At 33.7% G+C, this 26,899-nt stretch overlaps 1 protein-coding gene across 6 annotated transcripts in view; it reads left to right on the top strand.

Annotated features, from left to right (window-relative positions):
• Positions 1–26,899, top strand: part of RICTOR (RPTOR independent companion of MTOR complex 2) — a 127,684-nt gene that overhangs the window by 38,264 nt on the left and 62,521 nt on the right. For all 6 annotated transcript variants that reach the window (XM_030882067.2, XM_030882064.2, XM_030882065.2 and 3 more), the window contains 5 exons: positions 8,182–8,246; positions 9,337–9,468; positions 15,159–15,222; positions 20,075–20,201; positions 23,569–23,738. In XM_030882067.2, coding sequence (XP_030737927.2) covers positions 8,182–8,246; positions 9,337–9,468; positions 15,159–15,222; positions 20,075–20,201; positions 23,569–23,738 — 558 coding nt within the window. The remainder of the gene's footprint in view (positions 1–8,181; positions 8,247–9,336; positions 9,469–15,158; positions 15,223–20,074; positions 20,202–23,568; positions 23,739–26,899) is intronic.

The raw sequence follows: 26,899 nt of genomic DNA, 5'->3' as shown, positions 1-26,899 counted from the left end.
CAACTTCTACATGAACTCTGGTCCTATTTAGTGACATTAAGCTAGGTATTGTGACTGATAGTCATAAAAACACATGGGGTGGGGAGTGACTGAACTCCAGTGAAATATGTGATGTCTAATAATTTAGCATTTTAAGTGACTGTTAGGATGCTAATTCTCACATTTTGAAAGGTCTTTAATGATTTCTAAGCATCAACAGTAATTTATTCTTAATATTAACAAACCTATGTGGTAGGGCAGGCATTGTTATAAGATAGAATTGAAGAAATTGCTACCTAATGATTGAAGGTTAATTAGTAATTCAGTCAGTAGTTGAGGCAGGATGAGATTCCCATTGTTTAAATTTACCAATTCAGCGTTCTTCTTGCTATTTCTGCCTATCTCTTTCCCAGAGTTGAGTTAAAGGGTTTCAGCTCAATATCAAAAAAACAAACAACCCAATCCAAAAATGGGCAGAAGACCTAAATAGACATTTCTCCAAAGAAGATATACAGATTGCCAATGAACACGTGAAAGGATGTTCAACATCATTAATCATTAGAGAAATGCAAATCAAAACTACAATGAGGTATCATCTCACACCAGTCAGAATGGCCATCATCAAAAAATCTACAAACAGTAAATGCTGGAGAGGGTGTGGAGAAAAGGGAATCTTCTTGCACTGTTGGTGGGAATGTAAATTGATAAAGCCACTATGGAGAACAGTATGGAGGTTCCTTAAAAAACTAAAAATAGAACTACCATATGACTCAGCAATCCCACTACTGGGCATATACCCTGAGAAAACAATAATTCAGAAAGAATCATGTACCGCAATGTTCATTGCAGCTCTGTTTACAATAGCCAGGTCATGGAAGCAAACTAAGTGTCCATCAACAGGTGAATGGATAAGGAAGATATGGCACATATATACAATGGAATATTACTGAGCCATAAAAAGAAATGAAATTGAGTTATTTGTAGTGAGGTGGATGGACCTAGAGTCTGTCATAGAGTGAAGTAAGTCAGAAAGAGAAAAACAAATACCGTATGTTAACATATATATGGAATCTAAAAAACAAACAGAAATGGTCATGAAGAACCTAGGGGCAAGACGGGAATAAAGACGGAGACCTACTAGAGAATGGACTTGAGGACACGGTGGGGGAGGGGTAGGCTGGGACAAAGTGAGAGGGTGGCATGGGCATATATACACTACCAAATGTAAAATAGATAGCTAGTGGGAAGCAGCCTCATAGCACAGGGAGATCAGCTTGGTGCTCTCTGACCACCTAGAGGCATGGGAAAGGGAGGGTGGGAGGGAGACGCAAGAGGGAGTAGATATGGGGATGTATGTATATGTATAGCTGATTCACTTTGTTATAAAGCAGAAACTAACACACCATTGTAAAGCAATTATACTCCAATAAAGATGTTAAAAAAAAAAAGAGTTAAAGGGTTTGATCTGTAGGGTTTGTTTATTTAAATCAGTAGATTAGTAAGGTAGTGAGTCAGTCAGTACAAAAATTTTTTATTAAAATAATTTATTCTTATTCCTAATATTTTGAAACTTAAGATGAACTGGTGATTAAAAGTGAAAGCATAATGTGTCTTTGATAATCGAAAATTTAAAATCTTATCAATGTCTTCTCTGATTTCTTTAAATTAAATCTTTATTTATTTATTTTTGGCTGTGTTGGGTCTTCATTTCTGTGCGAGGACTTTCTCTAGTTGCGGCAAGCGGGGGCCACGCTTCATCGCGGTGCATGGGCCTCTCACTATCGCGGCCTCTGTTGTTGCGGAGCACAGGCTCCAGACGCGCAGGCTCAGTAGTTGTGGCTCACGGGCCTAGTTGCTCTGCAGCATGTGTGATCTTCCCAGACCAGGGCTCGAACCCGTGTGCCCTGCATTGGCAGGCAGATTCTCAAGCACTGCGCCACCAGGGAAGCCCTTCTCTGATTTCTTATTCCTGATATATGTGAATTACTTACATATAGAAAATTTAGTCTCTACTTGGGATAATTCTAATTCAAAAGGGATATTTTCATTTAAGACTGATTAATAAGACCCCCTTCTATAATTCTGTAAACAATATGACAGCACAATTTAGCCACCATTGAAAGCATAGCCCTAATGTCTCTTACTGTCCCTGGAAAATAGGCAGATGATTATGACTAATATGCTGTGTTTCATTGCAAAGTGTTTTTTAGTTGTTACTGGTGATTTTCCAGTTTCCAACTGAGTGGACATTTTTCTCAGAAACATTTCTTGCAGTTCAAATACATTTATATTAGGTAGCAGAAAACGAAACTCCTTTCTAAATAATTTCCAAATTGTGTGTGCTTTTTGGAAATCATAATAATAACTTTGAAAAAATTTTTACCTTTTCAACAAAACTGCTAATTATAGCAAATGTTAAATAGTGAACAGTTATACATTTTGTGATTTGAGAAGGGGAGTAATTTTGAAATTATGTTTCTCTGAATCTGTAGTTTTCTGCAAGGATATCTAAGTGTGAAAAAGAAAATTCAGGAAAAGAGAACCGAGTACATACTTAGGGGAGAAACTAACCCTTGACAGGGTAAGATTTTTTATACTTCTACATTTCAAAGCATTTCATTTTATTAACAAACTGTAGCAGAAGAAAGGAAACACTGCCTTTTTAGAAATGGAGTTGTTTTAAGAAAACATTTCTCCCATTTTAAAAGCACAGTATCTTATATGTTAATAATAGAAAAATGAAGCTTAGAATTTTTTTTTTTAAGTTTATGAATTAGAATACATCCAAGGTCTAAGTGATAACACCATGTTAAGGAGCCCTTTTCTTTTTCTTTTTCATTAATATATGGTACCATATAGTGACAGTGCTAGTAATCTGAAATATCTGGGGAATCTCAAATGAATACTAAATTAATTTTTAGTAGTGTAGTGATAAGGTTCTTTTTGTGTGTGTTTTAATCCTTTGAAATGGGCAATATTTGTATGTGTGTTTTTAGTTAGCTGTTCTGGGAAAAAAATAATAAATTCACTTACTCATTTTATGTGTTTATAGCCAGAGTGTGATTCTCCAAACTCTTGATTCATACCATTTTTGAGGCTGGAGAAATGAAATAAGATGGTAATGTTCAGTTATTCTATTTTTAAATCCATCCCCTGCCCCCATGTAAATTTTTTTTGTTTTTTCTTTTCCCATGTAGATAATTTTAGTACTAAAGTACAGTCACATTTCATTGGGCTCTGGACTTAGACTGGTTTGGTTTGATTTCTGGCTTTACCACTTAATAGCTTTGTGGTGTTTGGAAGTCATATTACCATCTCTAGCCTCAGTAGTCTTTATTTACCAAAATATTACTTACTTTCTAGGGTTGACAAGATTAATAGTCAATAAATGCTACTTCTGTTACTATTTATGAATACTGTACTGTATGTATAACCCTTCCCAGATTAGGTAAGTAATAGATATTCATTGTGAACATTTATAAAATACAGAAAAGCACAGAAAGGAAAATAAATCACCTATGATACTTCAATTTTTTTTCTTTCTTTATTTATTTTGAATTTTAATTTTTTTTATGCAGCAGGTCCTTATTAGTGTACTTTCATTTTTTGATGTTAAAATGTTGATGTATAGACTTCTTTAAAAATGTATATATTTTTAAAAATGTATATCTTTTAGAATATTTTCCCTAACTCACCAATACATTATGCAGGTTATTTCTTGTGTTTCGGTATTATGTAATATTAACATCTGCATAAGGTTCCTCCTTTATGAACATTTTGTTTCTAGTTCCTTATTATTGTAAATTATGTCTTAAGGATCTTGTGCTTGAACCTACTTTATATTTTAAGTTATTAATATAAATCACCAAAAGCAGGTCCTGATTTTGGTGCATTTTTCCAATTTATTTTACAATATGTGTTTAGTTTATAATTCCATCAACAGTGCATTTTCTTATCTGGTATAATCATGTTAAAAAAACAGTTTCTTGCCAGTTTGGTAAGCTTTATTTAAATGGCATTTTCCAATGTATTTGATTCAGATTTTAGGAAATAGGAAATATGTCATGTTTATTTATCAGTTTTATTTCTTCAATAAATTCTCTGTGCATTTTATTTGCCTCTTCTGATAAATCTTTCTGCAGTTTGTTTAGACTTTCACATTATAAGGTCCTGCCCATATTACTTTGCTGTGAGGGTGGAGTGTTACGAGCTGAATTGTGCTCCATCCTCCACCCCCCGCCCCCAAGTTTGTTTGTTGAAGCTCTATCCCAGTACCTCAGAATGTGTCTCTATTTGGAGATAATTCCATTAGAGAGGTAATTAAGGTAAAATGGAATTATATGGGTGGTCCCTAATCCAATATGACTGATGTACTGATAAGAAAAGATAAAGACACAGACACACATAGAGGAAAGATCATGTGAAGACACACAGAGAGATGATAACCATCTACAGGCCAAGGAACGAGGCCCTCAGAATAAAGAAACTCTGTCAAGACACCTTGATATTGGACTTCTAGCATCCAAAATCATGAGAAAATAAATTTCTGTGTTACAAGCCACCAGATTTGCTGTATTTGTCACAGCAGCCCTAGCAAACTAATATAGGGCCTAAACCTTTTGCCTATTATGTTTTTCCAATTTTTTTTTTTTTTTTTTTTTTTTTTGCGGTACGTGGGCCTCTCACTGATGTGGCCTCTCCCGTTGCGGAGCACAGGCTCCGGACGCGCAGGCTCAGCGGCCATGGCTCACGGGGCCCAGCCGCTCCGCGGCATGTGGGATCTTCCCGGACCGGGGCAAGAACCCGTGTCCCCTGCATTGGCAGGCGGACTCTCAACCACTGTGCCACCAGGGAAGCCCTCCAAATATTTTTGACTAATATGTTATTTAACTTTTAATTTTAGGTATGCCATTGGTTTTCTAGAGGTATAGAAATTTTCCTGTCTTGTCCCAAAGCTTAGGAAATCTTACATTATTATTACTTTTTAAACATCTTCATTGGAATATAATTGTTTTACAATGGTGTGTTAGTTCTATTGATATACGTATGTATAAAAAGTCTCATCCTTCTCAGTATTTAAGTACTTACAACATTGTATAACAATACAATAAAAACAAATAAAAATTTTTTCATACTCTTTGACACTCTAAACCTTCTTTGTTTATCATATTTCAGAATTTTAAGGAATTTATAAGAATACCAGTATAATCATTTTGGATAAAGGCCTGTGAAGGAAAGCTTTTTAACTTGTTTTGCCTATTTACTTATTTACACAGCAGTTTCCTGCCACATAAAGTGATCATTTTTATAGTCTTTTCCCCTGCTGTGAAAATGTTACAGTATCTGAGGGTTCCTGTATTCCTATCCCCTACCCTGTTCTATTTGCAACATCTTTCTTTTTTTTTTTTTTTTTTGCCTCTGAAGAAGAAATTGGGCAGGAAGTTTTACAAGGATCCTACCAATAGAACAGTGAGTTTATATCATTAGTTTTTTTGCTACAATATTGTGCTTTTCACAGAGGCAGATGTGCTGGTCACTTTGGTTGGTTTTTAACTTCATAACTTCATACTGAGGAAGAGTAATAACAGCACTTGAAGACCCTTCTGATCCTTCATGTTAATGAAATGATCAACTTTCTCTTTAATCCTTTTCAGTTAGGCCCAATAAATAACTTGCGAAGCTTTATGTAACTTTTAGATAAAAGTCAGTTTTCAAAACTCGCACTAGATCAACATGATATGTTGTCATCCAGGTGGGGTGCAAATAGCTAGTATTAGATCAGTATTCTTAATAAAAAAAAAAAAGGAAAGCCTGTTTGAAGGCATCAGGCAACTATTCTGGCTGTAAGTGGGATAGGAACCAAGACTTCAGAGAAGAGAGAATCTTGTGGAGATGATCTAACTTCTCCAGCAACATTTACCTGGGGGATACTGGCTAATGTGGAATGTGGACAGGAAGCTAAATATTTAGACTGTAGTCCAAGGAGTACTATTGCTGAAACATGGGAAAAACAGCACAGAGCTTTTGATGGAGACCATCAAATGGGAGAAATCAAGTAAAAGGAGATTCTCCCCTCAGTACATTTATTTGTTGAATCCTGGGATGGGAAATATAAAATCCTAAGCAGAAAATCTTTGAAAATCAGGGTGGACTTTCTAGTGTTTTTATAAAACAAAAATGAGACATGTCATCCTCTTGAGATTGGTCCCCTGAACAACAAGCTTTCAGTTGAAACCTGGGGGAAAAACCATAGGTAGACTGAGTATTACCAGGGCAGCAGCCTAATATGGACTCACCATTGTCTATTGGCCTGACAAAGAAAAGGATGAACGCTTTGTGGAGAAAGATAACATAGTCAGGAATCTCAACGCTTTGTGGAGAAAGATAACGTAGTCAGGAATCTCTGCAAGTTTTTATGTACAAAGATTATAGGCTCCACCAAAAGACAGGACTACATGACCAGAACAAATGGAAAAACAGATAATAAAAACAAACTCAGAGATTATCTACATCATTCATTCCATTTAGATGATAAGCACTTTAAATATTTAAAATGTAGTTAATATATCAAGAAAATAGAGGAAACTGTGGAGAAAATAGGTGAAAAAAGATTTTTTCATTATGATATTGGATGTGTACAAAGTTAAATGGAAACATGATAGGTAAAATTAAAAATTCACTAGGTAGGTATAATAGAAGATTAGACTTATCAGAAGATAAATAAATAGGAAATACCCAGCTGAAGGACAGAAAAAAAAGAGAAAGGAGAAAACAGAAAAGAGGACTTAGAGATTTGTGGTATACACAAAAAGATTGAACATTTGAATTACCAGAAAAAGAGGAGAGAGAATTGGGCAAAACTGCTTTTGAAGAGATACAGAATTTTCTAAAACTGATAAAATATATCAACCTAGAGATTCGGAAATTTCTGTTTTCCCTAAGCAGGGATGCAAATAAAACCACCCTTGAACAGCAAGAGTGCTGAAATCAAAGATAAAAAAATCTTGAAAGGAGTCTGACCAAAAAGGATAAGACCTTCAAAGGAGCCAACAGTAAGACTCATATCAGACTTGTCAACAAACAATGGAAGCCATCTTGAAATTGTTTTAAGAAAAGAGCAAACCTAACAATTTATATAAATCCAGCAAAATGTCCTCCAAAAACATAAGTGGGAAAAAATCATTTCTGGACAAACAAAAACCAAGAAAATCCATTGCCAGCAACCTTGGCTATAAAACAAATGAAGATACCAATAAAACAGATCAACAACAATGAACTGAGGATTCTTTAGGCAGAAGAGAGAACATCCCATAAAGGTACCACTGGAGTGAAGAGTAATGGAAGTGGTGAATTTGAGAGTAAATATAAATTGATATTGACTAAATATTAACTAAAAATAAAAATAATGTCTTGTGGGGCTTAAAAGATAGAAAAAACAAAAAGTGAAAGGTGAGAGGAGTAAATGGAGTTGAAGTATTGGGGTCTCATATTATTGAGAACATGGTAAAGTAGTAATTTCTGTTAGACTGTAATAAGTCAAAAATGCATGTTGTAATCTCTGTGGTAACCACTAAAAGAATATAGTTTTTTTCCCATAGATTTATTATTTATTTTATTTATTTTTGGCTGTGTCAGGTCTTAGTTGCAGCATGTGGGATCTTCATTGAGGCCTGCGGGATCTTTTGTTTCAGCGCGCAGGCTTCTCTCTAGCTGTGGCGTGTGGGTTTTCTCTTCTGTGGTTGTGGTGCGTGGGCTCTGTAGTTTGCAGCATGTGGGCTCTAGTTGAGGTGCGTGAGCTCAGTAGTTGTGGCGCGCAGGCTTAGTCGCCCCGTGGCATGTGGGATCTTAGTCCCCTGACAAGGGATCGAACCCATGTCCCCTGCATTGCAAGGCGGATTCTTTACCACTGGATCACCAGGGAAGTCCCAGGAATAGTTTTTAAAACAGTAAGAGTATGGAGGGGGAAAAAAGAATAATAAAAAACAGCTGGTTAATTCAGACAAAGGCAAGAAACCTAGAACTGTCAGGTCAAATAAACGATAAGATGATAGAAATAAGTCATATTTAGACAGTAGAATCATATATTTTTCAAAATATTATTAGAGAAAAATACCTTTTTATTCCAGTCTAAAAAGGTAATGTATGTAAATAAGCAAAAATACATGCTTATGTTTATGCATACTTGTTTTGTTTTTCTGACAGCTGCTTTGTGATATTGGCCACAATGAAGAAAAACTGGGTTTTAACTATGAAGATATCATAATTTGGTAAGTATAGTTCAGTTGCCTTCCTCATCCCTTCTGGATTTTAGTAATTTCAGTTTTAGTAATTTTAAACTAAAAATAGAGTATAACACCTTGTTTTGATTTTATAGAAACAGTTGTTTGAATGTTAGAAAAATTCAGGATCTCCAGCATTTTTAACTGTTATCCTATTGTTCTTACTGATATTTTGTAATTATCAAATATAAAGAACCAAAGCTAATGTTTTCGAAAAGTACCTGGACTTCTACAGTCTAAACTTCTAAGTTAAATCGCAGAATAAAAGTTCTCATATTATTCCCAAGAGCAAGAAGAACCTGTACAGTTATCTCTAGATCTCACCTAAGACACAGTGTGCTATGGCAAACTTGATTTGCTCAAGCCCACGAGAGGCTTAATGTTACAGTTTCATAGCCATCGTTTTGGCATCGTTTAAAATTGGTATAGGGCTTCCCTGGTGGCGCAGTGGTTGAGAGTCCACCTGCCGATGCAGGGGACACGGGTTCTTGCCCTGGTCCGGGAAGATCCCACATGCCGCAGAGCGGCTGGGACCGTGAGCCGTGGCTGCTGAGCCTGCGCGTCCGGAGCCTGTGCTCCGCAACGGGAGAGGCCACAACAGTGAGAGGCCCGTGTACCGCAAAAAAAATAAATAAATAAAAAATAAAATAAAATAAAATAAAATAAAATTGGTATAAGTAGTTTCTTCCTACTGTCATTTTAAAGTATTTTTATTTATTGGTTTAAACCAATGATTCTTTGGGAGAAGTGAAACAAGTAGGTAGAGGGGGATAGACTGTAGAGGCATATGTGATACAGCTTGAAAAAGGCATATTTAATTTCCCACTGTTTATATAAAATAAACTACAGAAGGTAGAACAAAACTCTTAACATTTTCTTGATTGGTAGGAATATACCAAGGAGACAAAAATTAAAAAATAACGTTAGTGAAGTTCCATGGCTTACAGTGAATGATTTTTATATATGTAAAATGACAAGTAGCTTTGCTTATTTCAACTGAAGAAGGATTTGGTATCATAATTTTATGTGTATTTGAAACTCATGCAGCAAGACTTTTTGTTTGTTTGTTTTCATATAGCTTGCGGTTAGCTTTATTGAATGAAGCAAAAGAAGTGCGGGCGGCAGGGCTACGAGCTCTTCGGTATCTCATCCAAGACTCCAGTATTCTGCAGAAGGTGCTAAAATTGAAAGTGGACTATTTAATAGCTAGGTAATTTTCTTAGAGCTCCCTATGTTTTTATATGTTTTTTAAAATCGTGTATTAAGTTTTAGCATACCTACCATAAAGTATACACATTTTTAGTGTAAAGCCTGATAATTTTTACAGGTAGATACAACCAATTACCCTATTATCCTGAGTAAGATATGGAACATTTTCAGCATCCCAATCAAGTTCCCTTGTGTCCCCAGTCAGTAGGAAACATTACTCTGACCTTTTTCATCCTAGACTAGTTTTTCCTATTCTTGAGTATCATATATTGGAAGTATACATTACTCTTTTCTTTCCTCAGTGTTATCTGTGAGATTTATCCATGTTGATTTAAAAAAAAAATTTCTGTGTAGTATTTTATGTTGTGAATAGAGCACAATTTATTTAATCCATTCTGTTGATTTTTTTCTTGGTTGTTTTCAGTGTTTGGCTATTTTGAATAAAGCTGCCCTGAACATTCTTGCACAAGTCTGTTGGTGGACGTGTGCACTCATTTCTCTTAGGTATATATGTAGGAGTGGAATTGCTGGGTGATAAGTTTTATGTTTATTTAACTTTAGTAGTTACTGCCTAACAGTTTTCCAAAGTGATTGTACTGATTTACACTCCTACCAGAAATGTTTGAGAGTTCCAATCCCTCCACATCCTCATCAGCATTTGCTCTTTTCAGTTTTTAATTATACCCTTTTCTGCTGTGGTTTTCATTGTGAGTTTCATTGTGGTTTTAATTTCTGTTTCCCTTTCATTTGCTTGCTGACTATTTGGATATCCTCTTTATCTTTTGCTCATTTATAAATTGGATTGTCTATCTTTTTGCGTAGGAGTTCTTGGTATCTTCTGGATATGATTCCTTTCCAGTATATGTATTGAGAATTTCTTCTCCAAGTCAGTCTACCTTGTCTTCTTACTCTTCTTAATTAATAAAATCCAATATAGCAGTCTTTTATTTTATAGTTAATGTTTTTGGTCTCTTTGGACGATAATATCCTATTTTTTCTTCTAAAGTTTTTATTCCGTATATGTTGAAATAGGTGTTAGGTCACAATTCATTTTTATCAATATCCAATAAATATTAGAGGCATTTAGTGAAAAGATTCTCCTTTCATGTCTAAATTAGTTTCATTTTTGTTGTAAGTCAGGTAACTGATAAGTATGTTTCTGGTTTTGCTTTCCCTATTCTCTTTGTTTGGTCTATTTGTCTATTCTTGCTCCATTTTCTCCCTGTCTTAAATGACTGCATCTTGACAGTAAGTGTTGATATGTATTAGTATAAGTCCTCCAGCTTTTCCTCTATTTTGGGTTCTGTATTTCCATGTGAATTTTAGAAAATCAACTTGTCCATTTCCATAAAACTTTCCGGGATATCTATAGTAATTGCATTGAAGCTCTGTGTTAATTTGGGGTGAATTGATATCATAATAATATCGAATCTTCCAAACCTTTATTTATTTGGACCTTTAATTTCTCTCAACATTTTGTAGTTTTCTATGCAGAGAGGTCTTGCACATATTTGTTAGGTTTATCATAAGGCATTTATTAGATATAGTATTAATGTAATTAAAATTTTTCTTTTTCATAGTTTTTGCTGCTAATATATAGAAAAATAATTGTAAGTTTTAATGTTTTTGTGTATTCTTATCTCGGTGATCTGACTAAATTCACTTTTTAATTCTAATTGTTTTTAAGGTTATTTTAGAGTTTCTGTGTACATTAGCATTAATTGCAAATGATGACCCTTTTATTTCTTCCTTCCCAATCCTTATATTTTTCTTTTCCTCACCATATCTCACTGGTTAGAATATTGCACTGACTAGAAATGGTAATTGGATAACTATGTTTTGCTCCTGAGCTCAAGTTGAAAGTGTTCAGTATTTTGCCATTATTTATGATACTTGCTGTAGACTCTTAGTGGATTTCTTTATATTCCTTGTTTGCGTTCCTGAAGTAAACACCACTTTTTAATGATGTCTTTTTATTTCACATATAACTGTATTGGGTTTGCTAATATTCTGTGGAAAAATTTTTGCAGTTATGTTTATGAGAGTTATTGGCCTATATTTTTCCATTGTTCTAATATTCATTTTGGTTTTGGTATCAAGAGTATGTTTATAAAACAACTAAGGAAATGTTACCCCCTTTTTATATTCTCTGGAAGAATTTATGTAAGAACTTATGTAAGATATTGCTTTTTACCTTACATGATTAGTAGAGTTCACCGGCGAATCTGTCTGGCCCTAGGGTTTTCTTTTTTAGGAAGTTTTAATATCATGGACTCAATTTTTTTTTATTTTGTCTGCATTGGGTCTTTGTTGCTCCACGTGGGCTTTCTCTAGGTGTGGTGAGCGGGGGCTACTCTTCATTGTGGTGCATGGGCTACTCATTGCAGTAGCTTCTCTTGTTGCGGAGCATGGGCTTTAGGCATGTGGGCTTCAGTAGTTGCAGCACGTAGGCTCAGTAGTTGCCGTGCATGGGCTCTAGGGCACGAGGGCTTCAGTAGTTGTGGCACATGGGTTTAGTTGCTCTGCGGCATGTGGGATCTTCCCGGACTAGAGCTCGAACCCGTGTCTCCTGCACTGGCAGGTGGATTCTTAACTACTGCGCCACCAGGGAAGTCCCCCTGTCAGTTCTTGCTTTATATATTTTGAAACTTTGTTATTGCATTCATATTTAGAATTGTTAAACCTTCTCATTGGGCTAATCCTTTCCTGGTTATGAAATGTTTCTCTTTATTCCTAGTAATACTTCTTTTATGAGTGTTCATGTTATCTAATGTTAATATAGCTATACTAACTTTATTTTATTTAGGGTTTGCACAATATATCCTCTTCAGTCCTTTCACTTTCTTTTTTTTTGTTCTTACATTTAAGTTTCTCTCCCATTAACATCATATAGATTTTTTTAAATCTAGTTTGACCATCTTTGTCTTCTAATTGGATTAGACTATGTCTAGTGGTTTTTTATATGCAGGTTCTATGTGCTTTATCTAATGTAATTATATTTATGAGTTTGTCATCTTGCCATTAGTTTTCTCCTATATTTGACTTTGCTGTCTTGCTGTTCATATTCTATTTGTCACGTCTATTCTTTGGTCTTGCATTGCTCCTTTTTTGTTTCTTTGGGAATAATCAAGAATTTTTTTCCTCTTCTGTTAATGTCTTGGTTTTAAAGCCTTTTCTTCTATTAGCAGTTGCCCTAGAGATTACATTTATCCTTGATATGTTAAGGTTTACCATTTTTATTACAGCCAGAACAATGCAGGAAACCTCTTCCAGCTTGACCACCAGCTCCCCTCTGCCTTATTTCTACATATATTTGTAACCCCACAGGATAGTCCTGTTATTGTATTAAATTGGAACTAGTGATATTTACCTATGTTATTTACCTGTTCCAATATTCTTCCTTCTTACATTTCCACCCTTTTATCTTGGGTCACTTTCTTGAATTTCCTTTACTATTTTCTCATAGTGTAGGTATACTGGAGTTGAATTCTCTCATATTTTATTTGTCTATAAATCCTCTATTTCCCTTCCCATTTGAAGGGTATTTTTTTGACCAGTTACTATTTTTCAATGCTTTAAATAAGTTATTGTCTTCTGGATTTTGTTTTTTTTTTGTTGAACAGTAAGTTGTCTCTTCTTGTTGCTTCTTTTTCTCCTTTGGCTGCTTTAAAGGTTTTTTTTCCTGTTACTTTCTCTCCTATCCCCTGGTACTCCAGCTATAGAGTGCTGAATCTGTTCACTGTGCCACATGTCTCTAATGCCCTTACTGTATTTTCAATCTTTGTAGTTGTTAATCTTTGTGCTTCAGTGTTGTTACTTTCTACTTACATGTTTTTTTTTTTTTTGCGGTACGCGGGCCTCTCACTGTTGTGGCCTCTCCCGTTGCGGAGCACAGGCTCCGGACCACAGGCTCAGCGGCCACGGCTCACGAGCCTAGCCGCTCCGCGGCATGTGGGATCTTCCCAGACCGGGGCACGAACCCGTGTCCCCCGCATCAGCAGGTGGACTCTCAACTACTGTGCCACCAGGGAAGCCCTCAGTCTCTTGAATTTTTAATTTCAGTTATTGTATTTCTGTGATTTATATTTTACTCTTACTTAGACATTCTAGGTCTCTGCTTTATTTTCTTGAGCATAATAATCATAGTTATTTATGACAGTTCCAGTATGTGAATCACCTGTGTTCTGTTTCTATTATCATTTTCTTTCCTTGGTTTTTGGTTACTCAACCCTTTGTTTGTTTTAAAGCATACCTCATATTATATGTGATTGGATGTGAACATTGTATGTTAAAAGTTTTTGGCTCTGGATCATGTTATTTTTGGAATGTTGGCTTATCACACTGATTGTGTTAAAATTTGTTTTTTTTTTCCTTTGCCTTTGCTCTAGGAAGTGGCTATATGGAGTCTCAAGTGAAAATGTAGATATTTAGCAGAACCTCTTCATCCCGAGCAGCCTTGAGCCCTAACATCTTTCTTAGAATATTATGTACCTGCTAAAATTTCTGCTCAGTTCCTTGGCTTCTCAGCAGTAGCTTTTTGCTTGGTTTCTTGGACTTTAACTCTGCATTCGTACAACATAGAAATTGGCAAGTGCATTGGAAAGGGGATGGCACACAGATTCTTGCTTATACTCCTATTTTCTTTTCTTTGAGATTTTTTCCCCTCAAGTCCCAGCCACTTTGGTTGCCCTAAAGTTCAGTCTGTCTCTCCAGTACAGGAAGATTTTTGCTTTCTTTTAGGATTCTGTTCCCCTAAAACTGGGGCTTGGCAGGTGTCCCCAGGGACAAAGCCTGAGTGGATATGGAGCTTGTGCTTGTCTTTCCAGGGATTATTATCCATTGCCCTTTTAACAGTTGCTTTACAAAGTACTATATTTAGCCTTTATAGTTATTTTTGGCAGGAGGATTGGTCTGATCTGTTGTGGCCAGAAATGAAATTATATGTCTATTTGCTTCTTATTAAAGTTGTTTTAGATTAATTATATTCAGATAGCAGAAATGCTTTTGAATAGCAAACTATCTATGTATTGATATATAAAGTATTGATTAGAATTGTGAACTGTCTAAACATAAGTAAAAATGAATTATTCTTCCACATATACCAAAGATTCTTTAGAAATTGAATAATTTAGTAAATTTTATAGAGAAATGTCAGTTAAGTGATATATGAGCATTAACTTTTGAAGTACAGTCACATTTCAAATTATATTTTGGTAAAATAGAATTATTGTGGCTAATATAAGACTTTTAACTTAGTTATAATGTAAAATTTAGGCTCTGGTTAAAATCACAATTAAACTGAAACATAGGCTTGGAAATATTTCTCCTTCACAATTTTAATAAAGTATCTGTGAACTTTATCAAAGATAAGTGAATATTTTTTCAGTAGATTTCTGATATTTTGCTTTATAAATATGTTTATTATTTCTGTATAGATATATATAATTCTATAAATTGCTTACTGTATTCTTCTTTCCTGGAGTTTTAAGTGAAATAGTTTTGAAATGTTTTATTATAATAAGTATTTATCACTAGAGATATTAAATAAATATTTGCTGGTACTGAAAAATAACTTGTATTAACATTTACAAATACTATATTGACATGAACATGGGTCTGATCATGGTATTATACAAAAAAATTGTTTAATAAGGTTTTTATCAATAATTAAATATTTTATGTATTATTTAGGTGCATTGACATACAGCAGAGCAACGAGGTAGAGAGGACACAAGCACTTCGATTAGTCAGAAAGGTAGGCTCTATGTCTGAGAGTAAAGGCAGATTTATGATTTTCATGTTAAGCATTTTACATTTTTAGATTTAGACTGTGAAATCTTTCTATTAAAATTGAAAGACTGAATTCTCATTAAACATTTTTATTTTGTTAAAATTATATGAGTTAAATAAGTATTAAAACTTCAAGATAAGCAGAAATATGTTGTGTAATTATTCTATGTGGGTATAGCTAGGTCAGTATTTTTTATAAAATGTTTATTGTAAAGAATATTTCTTCCTGCAGTAGGCATATAAATGAAATTACTGCTTTTATATGTTATTGGAGAAAGAGGATTACTTGCCCCCAACCCTTATTTTTTCTTAATTATATGCTTGGAGTTAATTCTATTAAATGAATGTCAAAAATAATTACAGGCTGATTGTTTTGAAGATGAATTTGGATACATCAGTAGGCACTTGCAATAAACAATTCAGGCCATTGTACGGGATAAAAGGTCAAAATCTAAACTCTCCAAGAGAGGGTGTTGAGGATAATCCATAATGCTTCTAATGAGAGAGGCCTTCCAGGAGTTTTTTTTATTGTTATTTAATGTGATGTGATGCCCTAATGGCAGAGGAATAGAGTAAACTGAGAGTTAATTTGGTTAGGGTACAGTTTGTGTAAGAATTTTATCATGTTTCATCATAAAGTATCATGTTTCATCTTAAAAATTCATAAAACTGATGCAGTATATGTTTGTTTTAATGTAAAAACATCTAAGATTATTTAACAGTTAACTTTTTTAGCTCTTCTCCTTTTTTCCCACCTTTGAATACAGTGCATGCTCCAGAATTGCAGACTGTTGAGTTTGTGCATTAACTAGATCTCCTCTTTTTCCTTTTTCTTCCAGTTGTTCAGCTTATGGTTAGTAATAGTACCCACAGGTGAGCATAGTAAGGAAGAAGTAAATGGATGAGTTGTCTTAAAAGAAGTTTGCAGTTCTAGTTAAGAGTGATATTGGAGATAGATTTAAAAAATGTTTGTTATAGGGTAAATTGTTATGTTGGCACCGTGATTTGACTCTTCATATTTAAATATAAAAATTAGGTTTATGATTTTTACTTATACATACAACCTCTTCTACTGCATGATTTTGAGAATTCAAGATAAGAAAACAAAATTTGTTTCTGAAGAACCTAGAATAACTCTTTGGTTATTTGAGTTATATATATGTCAGTATTTATCATACTAGGAATTAAAAGTGAGAAATTTAAAAATATATTAACATATTAAAAAATAACAAACTCATTACAAGTAAACATAAATAACATATTTTTATAAAAATAACTATATTTTCCAAAAATAAAGTTAATGAGTAGAGTGGCATTATTTTAGATTTATACAAATTTCTGTAGTGTTTGTCCTGATAGAAGGTACCTGGATTGTCATATTTGCTTTTGTATTCAGTCTCTTGTGATTTCACATGCAGTGGAGCCTCTGGAAAACTTCCATATGTACTTGTGAGAGTAAAAAAGACAAATAATGTCTTTGAATTACTACGAAAATAGTTTTCACTTTGCAGAATCTGAAAATATCCTCAGGACCCTCAGTTTTCTGGACCACACTTTGAGAGTTGCTGCCTTAGAAACTGCGTTCAGATGAAAAAAGAACCCCAAATGGATTAAATTAAATTCAGCTTCTTTGAATTATTCACTAAATGTTTTATTTCTGTTTTGTACAGTGTTTTGTACAAGTTACAGTGTAATTTATAAAATAGCCCAGTAAAAATAAACAGACCCTTGAAACAATTCAGAAATGCCATAACAAAAATGTAATTTTATTTTGTTATCTTTTGAAGAAGGCAGATATCATTTGTGGATTCAAGGGCGGGAAAACTGCTTGTACCTGGTGGTAAAATACAGGCTCAAAGGTAGAGTTATGTCACAGGATTCCTCCTTGGGTTAGCTAAAAACAGAGTAAAAGGGAAAGCAAGGTTGCTGAATGAACAGTGGCCTCTATTGGCCAGAGGAACTATAATTTCACTAATACTTTTAACAATTGAAGCACATATTTCTTTTTTTCCAGCAACATCTTGGCAACTGAGCTAGTAGAAATTAATGTTAATAATATAACTGCTAGGTCACTGTGGATTCTTTGTATGCGTTCAGAACAGTTTTAAAATTTTCTGTGAAAGTAATAATGTTTTTTAAAGGAAAAGCAAAAACATTTGTTGCTTTAGGATAACTTGCTTTATGAATAATTAAGGAATACTCATGTTACTTTTTCTTCTCTTTCACCTGTTTCATTCATTTAGGAGATTTTGTTTGTTTGCTTGGTTTTTTTTCAATGTCTCTGATTTTTTCATGTCTCTTTCTTGCTCTAATCCAGGCAATCCTTCCTGATTCTTGTCTCTCTCATTATCTGTATTATTTTCACACTAGTCAGCTCTTGCTACTCTTTATCCAACTTAAAGTTTTCTTACTGCCTGCCTAATTAAGCCATTATTTTCTTCATATATCATTTCTACATTCATGCAATACGAGATTAATATATCACAGATTTTTTTTTTTTATAGCTGAAAGGGATTCATTTAAAGGAATCACTTGCCCTTGATACACAGCAAGATATTGTCAAAGCCAGCGTGAAAAGCCCAGTTCTCCAAATTTCCAAACCTACACTGGCCCACAAATCCTTTTGGTATTAAGCACAACCTGCTTATCTTGGCATTCAGAGCCCACTTTTGGGGCAACCAATTACGACCCGTCTCATTATGCCATTATATGTGTAGACAAGCTGCCCTCCACCACTGCTGTGATCACTGCTTCTATCCTATTCTTTTCATGTCCACCCCTTTCTATATTATATTCATCTTTCAGTCTCAGCTGAAATTTTAAATATTTCCCTTAGAGAACTCAGTGTTTCTCTCATTCTTTTATAGCAGTTCTACAAATTTATTACCTACTTATGATCTTTGATTTGTTTTATATATGTCTGTTCTATCATGCAAAAAAGATGATTAAACTTTTATTTCAGCAGAGACTAAATTCTATGACTTTTCCCTCATTGATTACTCACTGATTTACAAGAAAAGTATTCTCTGATTTACACAGAATTTAAGAGTTTCTTTGTGTATATTTTCCCTGAAAAATAACAAGAGTGATTTCATTTGTAAAAACTTTAAATTACCGATATCCATTTCATAGCTCTACACTTGAGACTCATAGAATAGAATTTTATACTTGAAATTCTAGAAATCATCGGATCCTATACATCCTCATTTACAAATGAGGAAACTAAGGCACAGAGAGGATTGGTTTGCCAAGGTAACAGTTTATTAATGGCAGATTTGGCCCTGGAAGCCGGTTGGTCTGGCTTCTAGCCAACTCTTTTTAAAATACATTACATACGTCTTATTGTCTTGGGAATTTTTCTTACAAGCCCCTTGTAAGTATAATAATAGATCAGTAAGTATTAAAATACAAATTAATATCATAAGTTAGAATTTTCTCACTGAGGAAGATCAGTTTCTTATACCTCTTTTCCCTTTCCTCTTCTTTCTTCTCCAACATTTTTGATTAATGAAAAATACTGTTTAGAAACAAATGTGAAAGTTTTTGTAGATTCTAAGGTTATTAGACATCTATTTTATGGTTGTGGAACAGTATTCTATAATTTCATTTGAAACTTGTCATATCACATAATGCTGCTTAAATGATGTAAACCATTTACAAGTACTCTATCCAATATAGATCTCTCCTTTGAACCTCTATAGGATTTAACTGGATATTAGTTTAGTTATATTGTGTCCCCTAATTTTGTCAGAGTATAAGTCTTATTTTTCAACAGGATTATAAATAGTAACACCCAGGACAGATTAATTATCCCCAGTATTTATCACTACCCAAACAGAATAAAACATTTTCTTCTACTCCCACTCCAAGGACCTGCTATTTTGAAATACTTCATCTACCAAATAGTCTTTTATTTATTAAAGAGTAATTAAGTACATAATTTTTCTTTCTGTTTTCCAAACTGAAGATACATGTTATCTGTTTTCCGTATTCCAAATATGTTATTGCCAATTAAACTTTTCATTTAAAATGAGATTCAACAAAAGTTTTTGTCACCAGAGACATACTGTTTCCATCATAGTTTTTGAAATATTAAAAATAGATTATGGAGAGACTGCTGCCTGCCTTGAAGTAGCAAATAACCATGAGTGAGCTGCCCATGACAGGGACCTGAGGGCAACCTCTAAGAGCTGAGGGCAGTCCCCATAACAACCAAAAAGAAAATGGGGACTTTAAAAAAAATAGATAATGGATTATGAAGTTTGCCTTTCAGTATAGCAACAAGTGAGAGACATAGGGAGATGATGAGACATCAGTTGCAGCAATCAAAGTAAGAATGAGGACCCAAATCAGAGTTTGATGGTGGAAAGAGTTGAGTTAATGAGGTAAATTGATAGGATGTAGTGGTGATAATAAATGGGGAAGGAGTCAGGAATGTAGTAGTACAGTAGTATGTTTGCAGGTGTTGTCACCACTGATTTACTTTGTCTAGTTACTGAAAAGTTGTTTAAAATAGTGTTCCTATCCTAGAGGAGCTTAGAATCTCAGAAACATTATATCTTGGTAGTCAACTAATTTATAGTCTGGACTATTAGGGAAAAAAGCCAACACTTTTTTCCATGGTAATGATTATTAACATTTATTGCATCAGTTATTAGTTATATTAGTCCTTTGACATGTTCATTTGAAGGAGAAGATTAAAATTAGTGCCTGGATCTTATAAATATTCTACGGTCTTAAACACTTCAGTCTGAATAAAATAGGTTTGAAAAATGCATTATGAAGTAACTTCTTTTTCTGATTTCTCCCTGTTACAGATGATTACTGTGAATGCTTCCTTGTTTCCTAGCTCTGTGGCCAACTCATTAATAGCAGTTGGAAATGATGGACTCCAAGAAAGAGATAGAATGGTTCGAGCATGCATTGCCATTATCTGTGAACTAGGTCAGAATTTTCTTTGAGTAATGAAAATGTAGTATTTTAGAAAGAATATATAACACTTTTTAATGCCTTTAATACATTAATTCTTTAGGTATTGGTAAAAAGATATGGAAAAAGTAGGACATTTCTGATAAGGAAGTAGTGGACTTGTTGTTTAAACAGATCATTTCAAAGTGACATTAAAATTCTATAAATTTTACAGTTTTACTCATCATGAAATTTAATATATAGGAATTGTCCAGATTCCAGTAATTAGAATAAAATCTCTTACAGTCTGGCTCTCAGACATTAATTAACCACATTGTATCTTGATGTGAGTGCAAAACAACAATTCACTCTACATTAAAAAGAATTCTAAATGAAAAAGGATTTAAGAGTTAAATGGGGAAAATATGGGGGGGAATGGATGACTATCTGATCACGTAAGGAAAAGGAGTTTTGAATTATCAAAAGAAATCAAACAGATTTCAGCAGCTGTAGATTTTATTTTAAGGAGATAAGAAAACATGTAGTACCAGAACAAAGAAAAAAATAAATGTAATAAATAAGTTCTTTACCATGACAGGTAAAGAACTTACTTATATACAGATCAGTAGGAAAAATAAGTAATCCTCAAAGAAATGCATGGCTAGTCAAAGTATTTTAAAAGTTCAACCTCACTTATAACCAAAGAAATATAATTTTTAATGACAAGAGAAGATAATATTTTTCCCCACCAAAAGCAGAAGTGGTATAGGTTACATTCACTCTTGATATAAATAAATGAATAACAAAAGTTTAAAGAAACAAAAGAGCCAAGCCTTATCATTGAGAGTCTAAAAATACTGTCCACAATACCTGTTGATTTAGAGAAAAAGTCAGAAATTTGATTAAGGAAATTTTGAAAAATAATAAAAATTTGACTACATGTCAATGTATGAGATGCCTGGAAAGTTATATACTCGAGTTAACTTCTCACTATAAGATGCTTTTATAATTAAGCAAAAAGTAATGAAAATAAGTGAGCGAACCCAAGAAATAGAAAAAGAAGAAAAAAAATAAATTTTAACATAAGCAGGAGGAAAGCAATAATGATTCTGAGTCTTAGAGAACAAGATAGATTATTTAATCTAATCTGTGTTAACGGAAGAAGAAAAAATGATACACAGGCAAACATACACTATTGTTTGAAAAATGCAAAAGTCAGAGAAAAGATTAATAGAATGAGAAAGAGAATTAATAGGAGTTTTAAAAATTATGAGATAATTTTTTTATATATTTGAAAATCTTATTGAAATGAATGGGTTTTCAGAGAAAATTTTAATATCCAGTTGACTCAAAAGAGTAGAACACGTGATGGATCAAAAACCATAGAAGTACTTGATGAATTAATTGCCTCCAAAAAGAGTCATTTAGTTAGTTTTGTCTTAAAAAAATTGTTTCAAGGAACAAATAATTCTCATATAGTATAATCTAATTGAGAGCATTAAAAATATGGAAATTTACCAATTTTAATTTAAATGAAACTAGCATTTTATATACATAAACACACAGGTACGCACATACACACAAATACATGCATACATAAAATGAAATAATTAGAATGCTACTATGTTAACATTGTAGAATATTCATCTCAAATCACCACTCATACTCTTTTTTAATAAATTTGTTTATTTATTTATTTATGGTTGCGTTGGGTCTTCGTTGCTGAGCGCAGGTTTTCTCTAGGTGCGACGAGTGGGGGCTACTCTTCCTTGCAGTGCGTGGGCCTCTCATTGCAGTGGCTTCTCTTGTTGCGGAGCATGGGCTCTAGGCACATGGGCTTCAGTAGTTGTGGCATGCAAGCCCAGTAGTTGTGGCTCACGGGCTCTAGAGCACAGACTCAGTAGTTGTGGCGCACGGACTTAGTTGCTCTGTGGCATGTGGGACCTTCCCAGACTAGGGCTCGAACCCATGTCCCCTGCATTGGCAGGTGGATTCTTAACCACTGTTAAGCCACCAGGGAAGTCCACCAATCATATTCTTAATAGTGGATCTCTACAAATACTACATCATTTTAAAAGCTCTTAATTAGCGTTTTAACCAGGTTAGCAAGACAAAATAATAAATCAGTTTTACATATTGGAAAGAAGGCATCATACATAGTAGATGATATATCTAGAAAACTCTGAATCAACTGAAGAACAACTTCAGTAATTCAGTACAGTGGAAACCTGAAAATATAGATTTAATAGATTTATTTTGTGTTTCAGCAATAATCAGTAAACATAATGGAAAAAAAATGATACTATTTCCAAAATAGACAAGAAAACGATATATAACAAATAGAAATAAGAAATGTGGAAGACGTGTGTGTGTGTTTAGGGGGTACATTTCAATTTGTTTAATTGATTTTCAAGAAGGCAGAGCTAATCTATAGGTAGAAATGAGAATATTTGTTGCCTTTGTTGTGGAGGGAGACTGAAAAGTGGTGTGAAGGAACTTTCTAGGATGATGAAAGTGCCATACCTTGATTGAGCTATTGGTTACAGGGGTATAGATACTGTTCAGAATTTATTGAACTGTACCATTAAAATCTGTGTATTTTACTGTAAGTAATTATACCTCAATTTAGAAAAAATGGAGAAGAAACCTAAATCTAAAGTTCAGCCAGAATAAACAGGAAAAATTCAACTATGGAAAAAAAAACATTTTTGAAAAAGATTAAATGGAGAAGGCAAAGATTTTTTTCTCATATTTTAAAGAAGTTAAGCTGGCTTATTAAGGGAGAAAAAAATGAAAAAGAATCAAGGGTTGCAGACCCTGATACATAGAAGACTTCAGTATATCAAAAGTATGAAAATCAGTTTGGAAAGCATGCTGGGATAGTTGAATAAACATTTGGGAAAAAATGAGCTTATCAATATTAAGCCAAAGTCTGTTTCCTGACAGATTGAAAACTGAAATGTTAATCATGAACTCATTTAAAACACACACGTCGGTGTGCGTGCATACAGAGAAAATGCCTGATATTTGAAGTAAGGGAGGAGTTTCTGAGCTTAAAATCTAAAGTTAAGTTACAAATCAGATAAAAGATTTGAAACAGATAAAAGGCTAATATTCCCATTATATAAAGAACTCCTTGCAATTGATAGGAAAGAAGAACCATTCAGTAAAACATGAACAAAAGATATGAAAAAATTCAGAGACATTAAGAAACAAATCAGAGTTTTGGAAAGTATATTCAGTGACTCTTATTAGGTAATTTATCCACGTGTCCTTTTAAATGTCATTGACTGGAAAGTTTTTCAAGTCAGAAAGCAAATTAAGTATTAAAATCCCAGATTTCTGATTACATTTTATTAATTATCCCCTATATAATATATTAAGTTTTTCTTTTTTATTTTAGCACTTCAGAATCCAGAGGTGGTGGCCCTTCGAGGTGGACTAAACACCATCTTGAAAAATGTGATCGATTGCCAATTAAGTCGAATAAATGAGGCTCTCATTACTACAATTTTACACCTCCTTAATCATCCAAAGACCCGACAGTATGTACGAGCTGACGTAGAATTAGAGGTAGGAACTTTAATATTCTTTCTAGTTTTAAAATACGACTTTAAATACATACTCTTACTTTGAAATTTTAAAGTTAATATGCAGCACAGCATTAATTATTAAACCTAAATTAACTAATAAGCTTGGCTTATCCCAGCAGTATTTTATAGCTCATTCGGTTTGGACTGAATTGAAAAAATTCTCAAGAATATTTCATCAACATGTAAAGTGAAGTTTATTTTTTTTTATTATCTATGAAAACTTGACTGAGCAAATTAGAGCACAAGTAAGGTTTCATAGACATTTACATATTTATTTAAGAAGACCATTTCTTTTTAAGGACTATAGTATGTTAATTGTGTGTGAATAGCTCCTGCTAATTATATACTGTTTATTTATTAAACCATGCTAAAACTCTCTGAACTTGGAGACACTTGTTGGCAACTAAAGACCATATATAATTGAAAGAAATAGAATACATATCTTTTTTAAAATACTCTACAATTTCTTTTTTTTTTTTTTTACTAATTCAGTTTTTTTTTTTTTTTTTTTTTTTTTACAGTTGGTCTAAAATAGTAAGGCTACCATATGCCCTTTTCTATAATAAGTATGTAGTAGAGGTTGGAACAGAATTATCACAAACTGTATTCTTTTTTTTTTCCCCTCATTTTTGGCCATGCCCCGTGGCTTGTGGGATCTTAGTTCCCCTGACCAGGGATTAAACGTGGGCCCTCGGCAGTGAGAGCATGGAGTCCTAACCTCTGGACCACCAGGGAGTTACCACAAAATGTACTCTTATAGTTTATTTGTGTGAATGTATTACATTGTTGTCCATTGCAGATATCATTCAGAGTAAGTTTAAACCAAGGCTTTATTTGGGTATGAAATTATGCAAATTATAAAAGATTTATTGTTCCCTACTTTGCCTGTTTAAATCATTTTATGAAACTTGTCTTAAATGTTATAGTTCTGGTTTTATTAGGGCTACTAGAAATATTTTGAGATTATAAAATTGACATTAGCCTATATCACTAACTAACAAATTTAGGTACAATATTCTCCTTAATAAGTGATTTTAAATACATTATTCATGGGAATCCAGTGGGAATAAGCTGGCATTTTTGATATTTTACAGTGTATTTCGATTTAAGTTTTTTCTGTATCAAGTGGAGAAAATGATATTTTAAGATTGGAGAGATGATTGCAATAAAGGAAGATATTGTATATAGGCCTGGTTTTTATTCCTATATAATTGTGCAGCAGATTAGTAAAGCCTTTGTGTAAACGAAAAAACCTCAAAAAGAATATGGTAGATATTTAAGTACACGACTATATCTGCATAAGTTCTTTAAAGCCACAAATGTTCTTTTTTTCCTTAACAAGATCCCCCTAAAGTATCATAGTGATTGAGAGCATAGACTTCAGGCTATACGGATCTGGTTTTGGATTTTTGTTCTGTAACCTACTAGCTTTATGATTTGGGGCAAGTTATTAGCCTCTCTTGGACCCATTTTTTCCTAGGTAAAATAAAAGTCATGATTTTTACCTTAAAGAATTATTGTGAAGAATAAATACTATAATAATAATAGTAGTAGTAGTAATAGCAGCAACTAACACTCTTGTAAAGCTTATAATGAGTTAGGCAATATTTCCAGGTGCTTTACATATATTCATTCTAATCTACATAAATGTTTTATTTAGTACCTGGCACATAATAAGTATTCAATAAATACTGATTGCCTTGGATATTAATCATTATCATCTTCTACTTTATCATTATCTTCATCCTAGAGTCTGCTGTTACAAGAATATTGTCCTCAGTTTTATTAATTATATTTATAAATTTTCACTCTAACTTGATAACTTTGGTTTGTCTTTTCCACCTACAAAGGAGCTATTTTCATTGCTACTGTCTCGTTAGGCCCAAATCTTTCTTCTGTTAAAAAAAAAAAATCCCTTTTAAAATCTACCCTGGCTTCTATTTCTATAATCTGTAATATATTTTGACCTCACACAGGAAAAAAAAAAAGGTACATTTAATATGATAATGTTATTAGAATAGGCAGTCAGTAAGGATTGTAAAATTGTAATTTTAATTTTTTATAGTAAATTTTAAAAACAACGTATTTTTTAAACTTCAGAGTAGGATAGTGTAGTTCATAGCATCTGCTATGGAAAACTAGAAAAGTTGAATAATTATGGAAATCATATATTTAAAGCAGTATAGAGCTGTGAAAGCAATAAGGACCAGAGGGAGTGAAAAATCTAGAGATGCCCTTGGGGGCACTGTAGATTTAGGCCACAGGCTAGAGGTTAAGAATATGACCTAGGCCTAGGTAGAAGACCAGACTATTTGGCAGGCGAATGTGTATGTGGAGTGACAAGCCTAGAGATGTGAGAAGCCCGCAGATCAAGTCTGATTTACCCTTCTAGAAGTTTGCTGAGATAAGAATCTGTGGAGAGCAGAAGTTAAAATGTTTCCACTGAGGAAAACACAGTGGAATAGGCTATGGTCTCCTGTGCATAGGACACAGAGGCTTCCCAGGAAGGGGGTTCATGGGCAGAAGTGGAAAGACCTCTAAGAAGTAGTGAATTTACACTGATTATATGCAGTTGCTTTTTTTTCCCTGGGGTCACTTACTGATCAGGACATAATTAGAAGTTGAAAATCCAGGTACGCTTTTCCTAGGACCTGAAAAATCAGAACAGCTTTTGGCAGTTATGTAGTATTCAAGTAACAAACTGGGTATTTCATAGCCGATTTCCTGTTCTTGACATGTCCCAAATTCTGAAGTAATTGTGGATGAGTGCCTAAAGATCTAAGTTCAAAACTTATGAAGTGTGTAGAAAAAATCCCCAATTTCTCACTGCTAAGGAGAAAAAAAAAAAACTTGCTAAAGTCTCTTGAAAGTTTTGGAGATCCATACTTTAGAAACACAAGAAAACCAGGGGTACACTCAAATCTTAACAAAATTGCAGCATAGTTTAACTCAGTTGGTGACTAGGATAAGCTCATCAGTCCCTTTAATCTACCTGACTAACAGAGGAAAGGATAAACCGTCTCTGATGGAGATAACATCACTTGGAACCTTTAATAAAATTTACAATGTCTAACATTCAGTCAGAAATATGATTGAGTGTCATACAAAAAGACATGAATATGTAACTGAAAACTCAAAAGA

Source organism: Globicephala melas, chromosome 3 (assembly GCF_963455315.2).
Source record: "Globicephala melas chromosome 3, mGloMel1.2, whole genome shotgun sequence".
Classification (NCBI taxonomy): domain Eukaryota; kingdom Metazoa; phylum Chordata; class Mammalia; order Artiodactyla; family Delphinidae; genus Globicephala; species Globicephala melas.
This window is presented reverse-complemented; position numbering and strand designations above follow the sequence as displayed.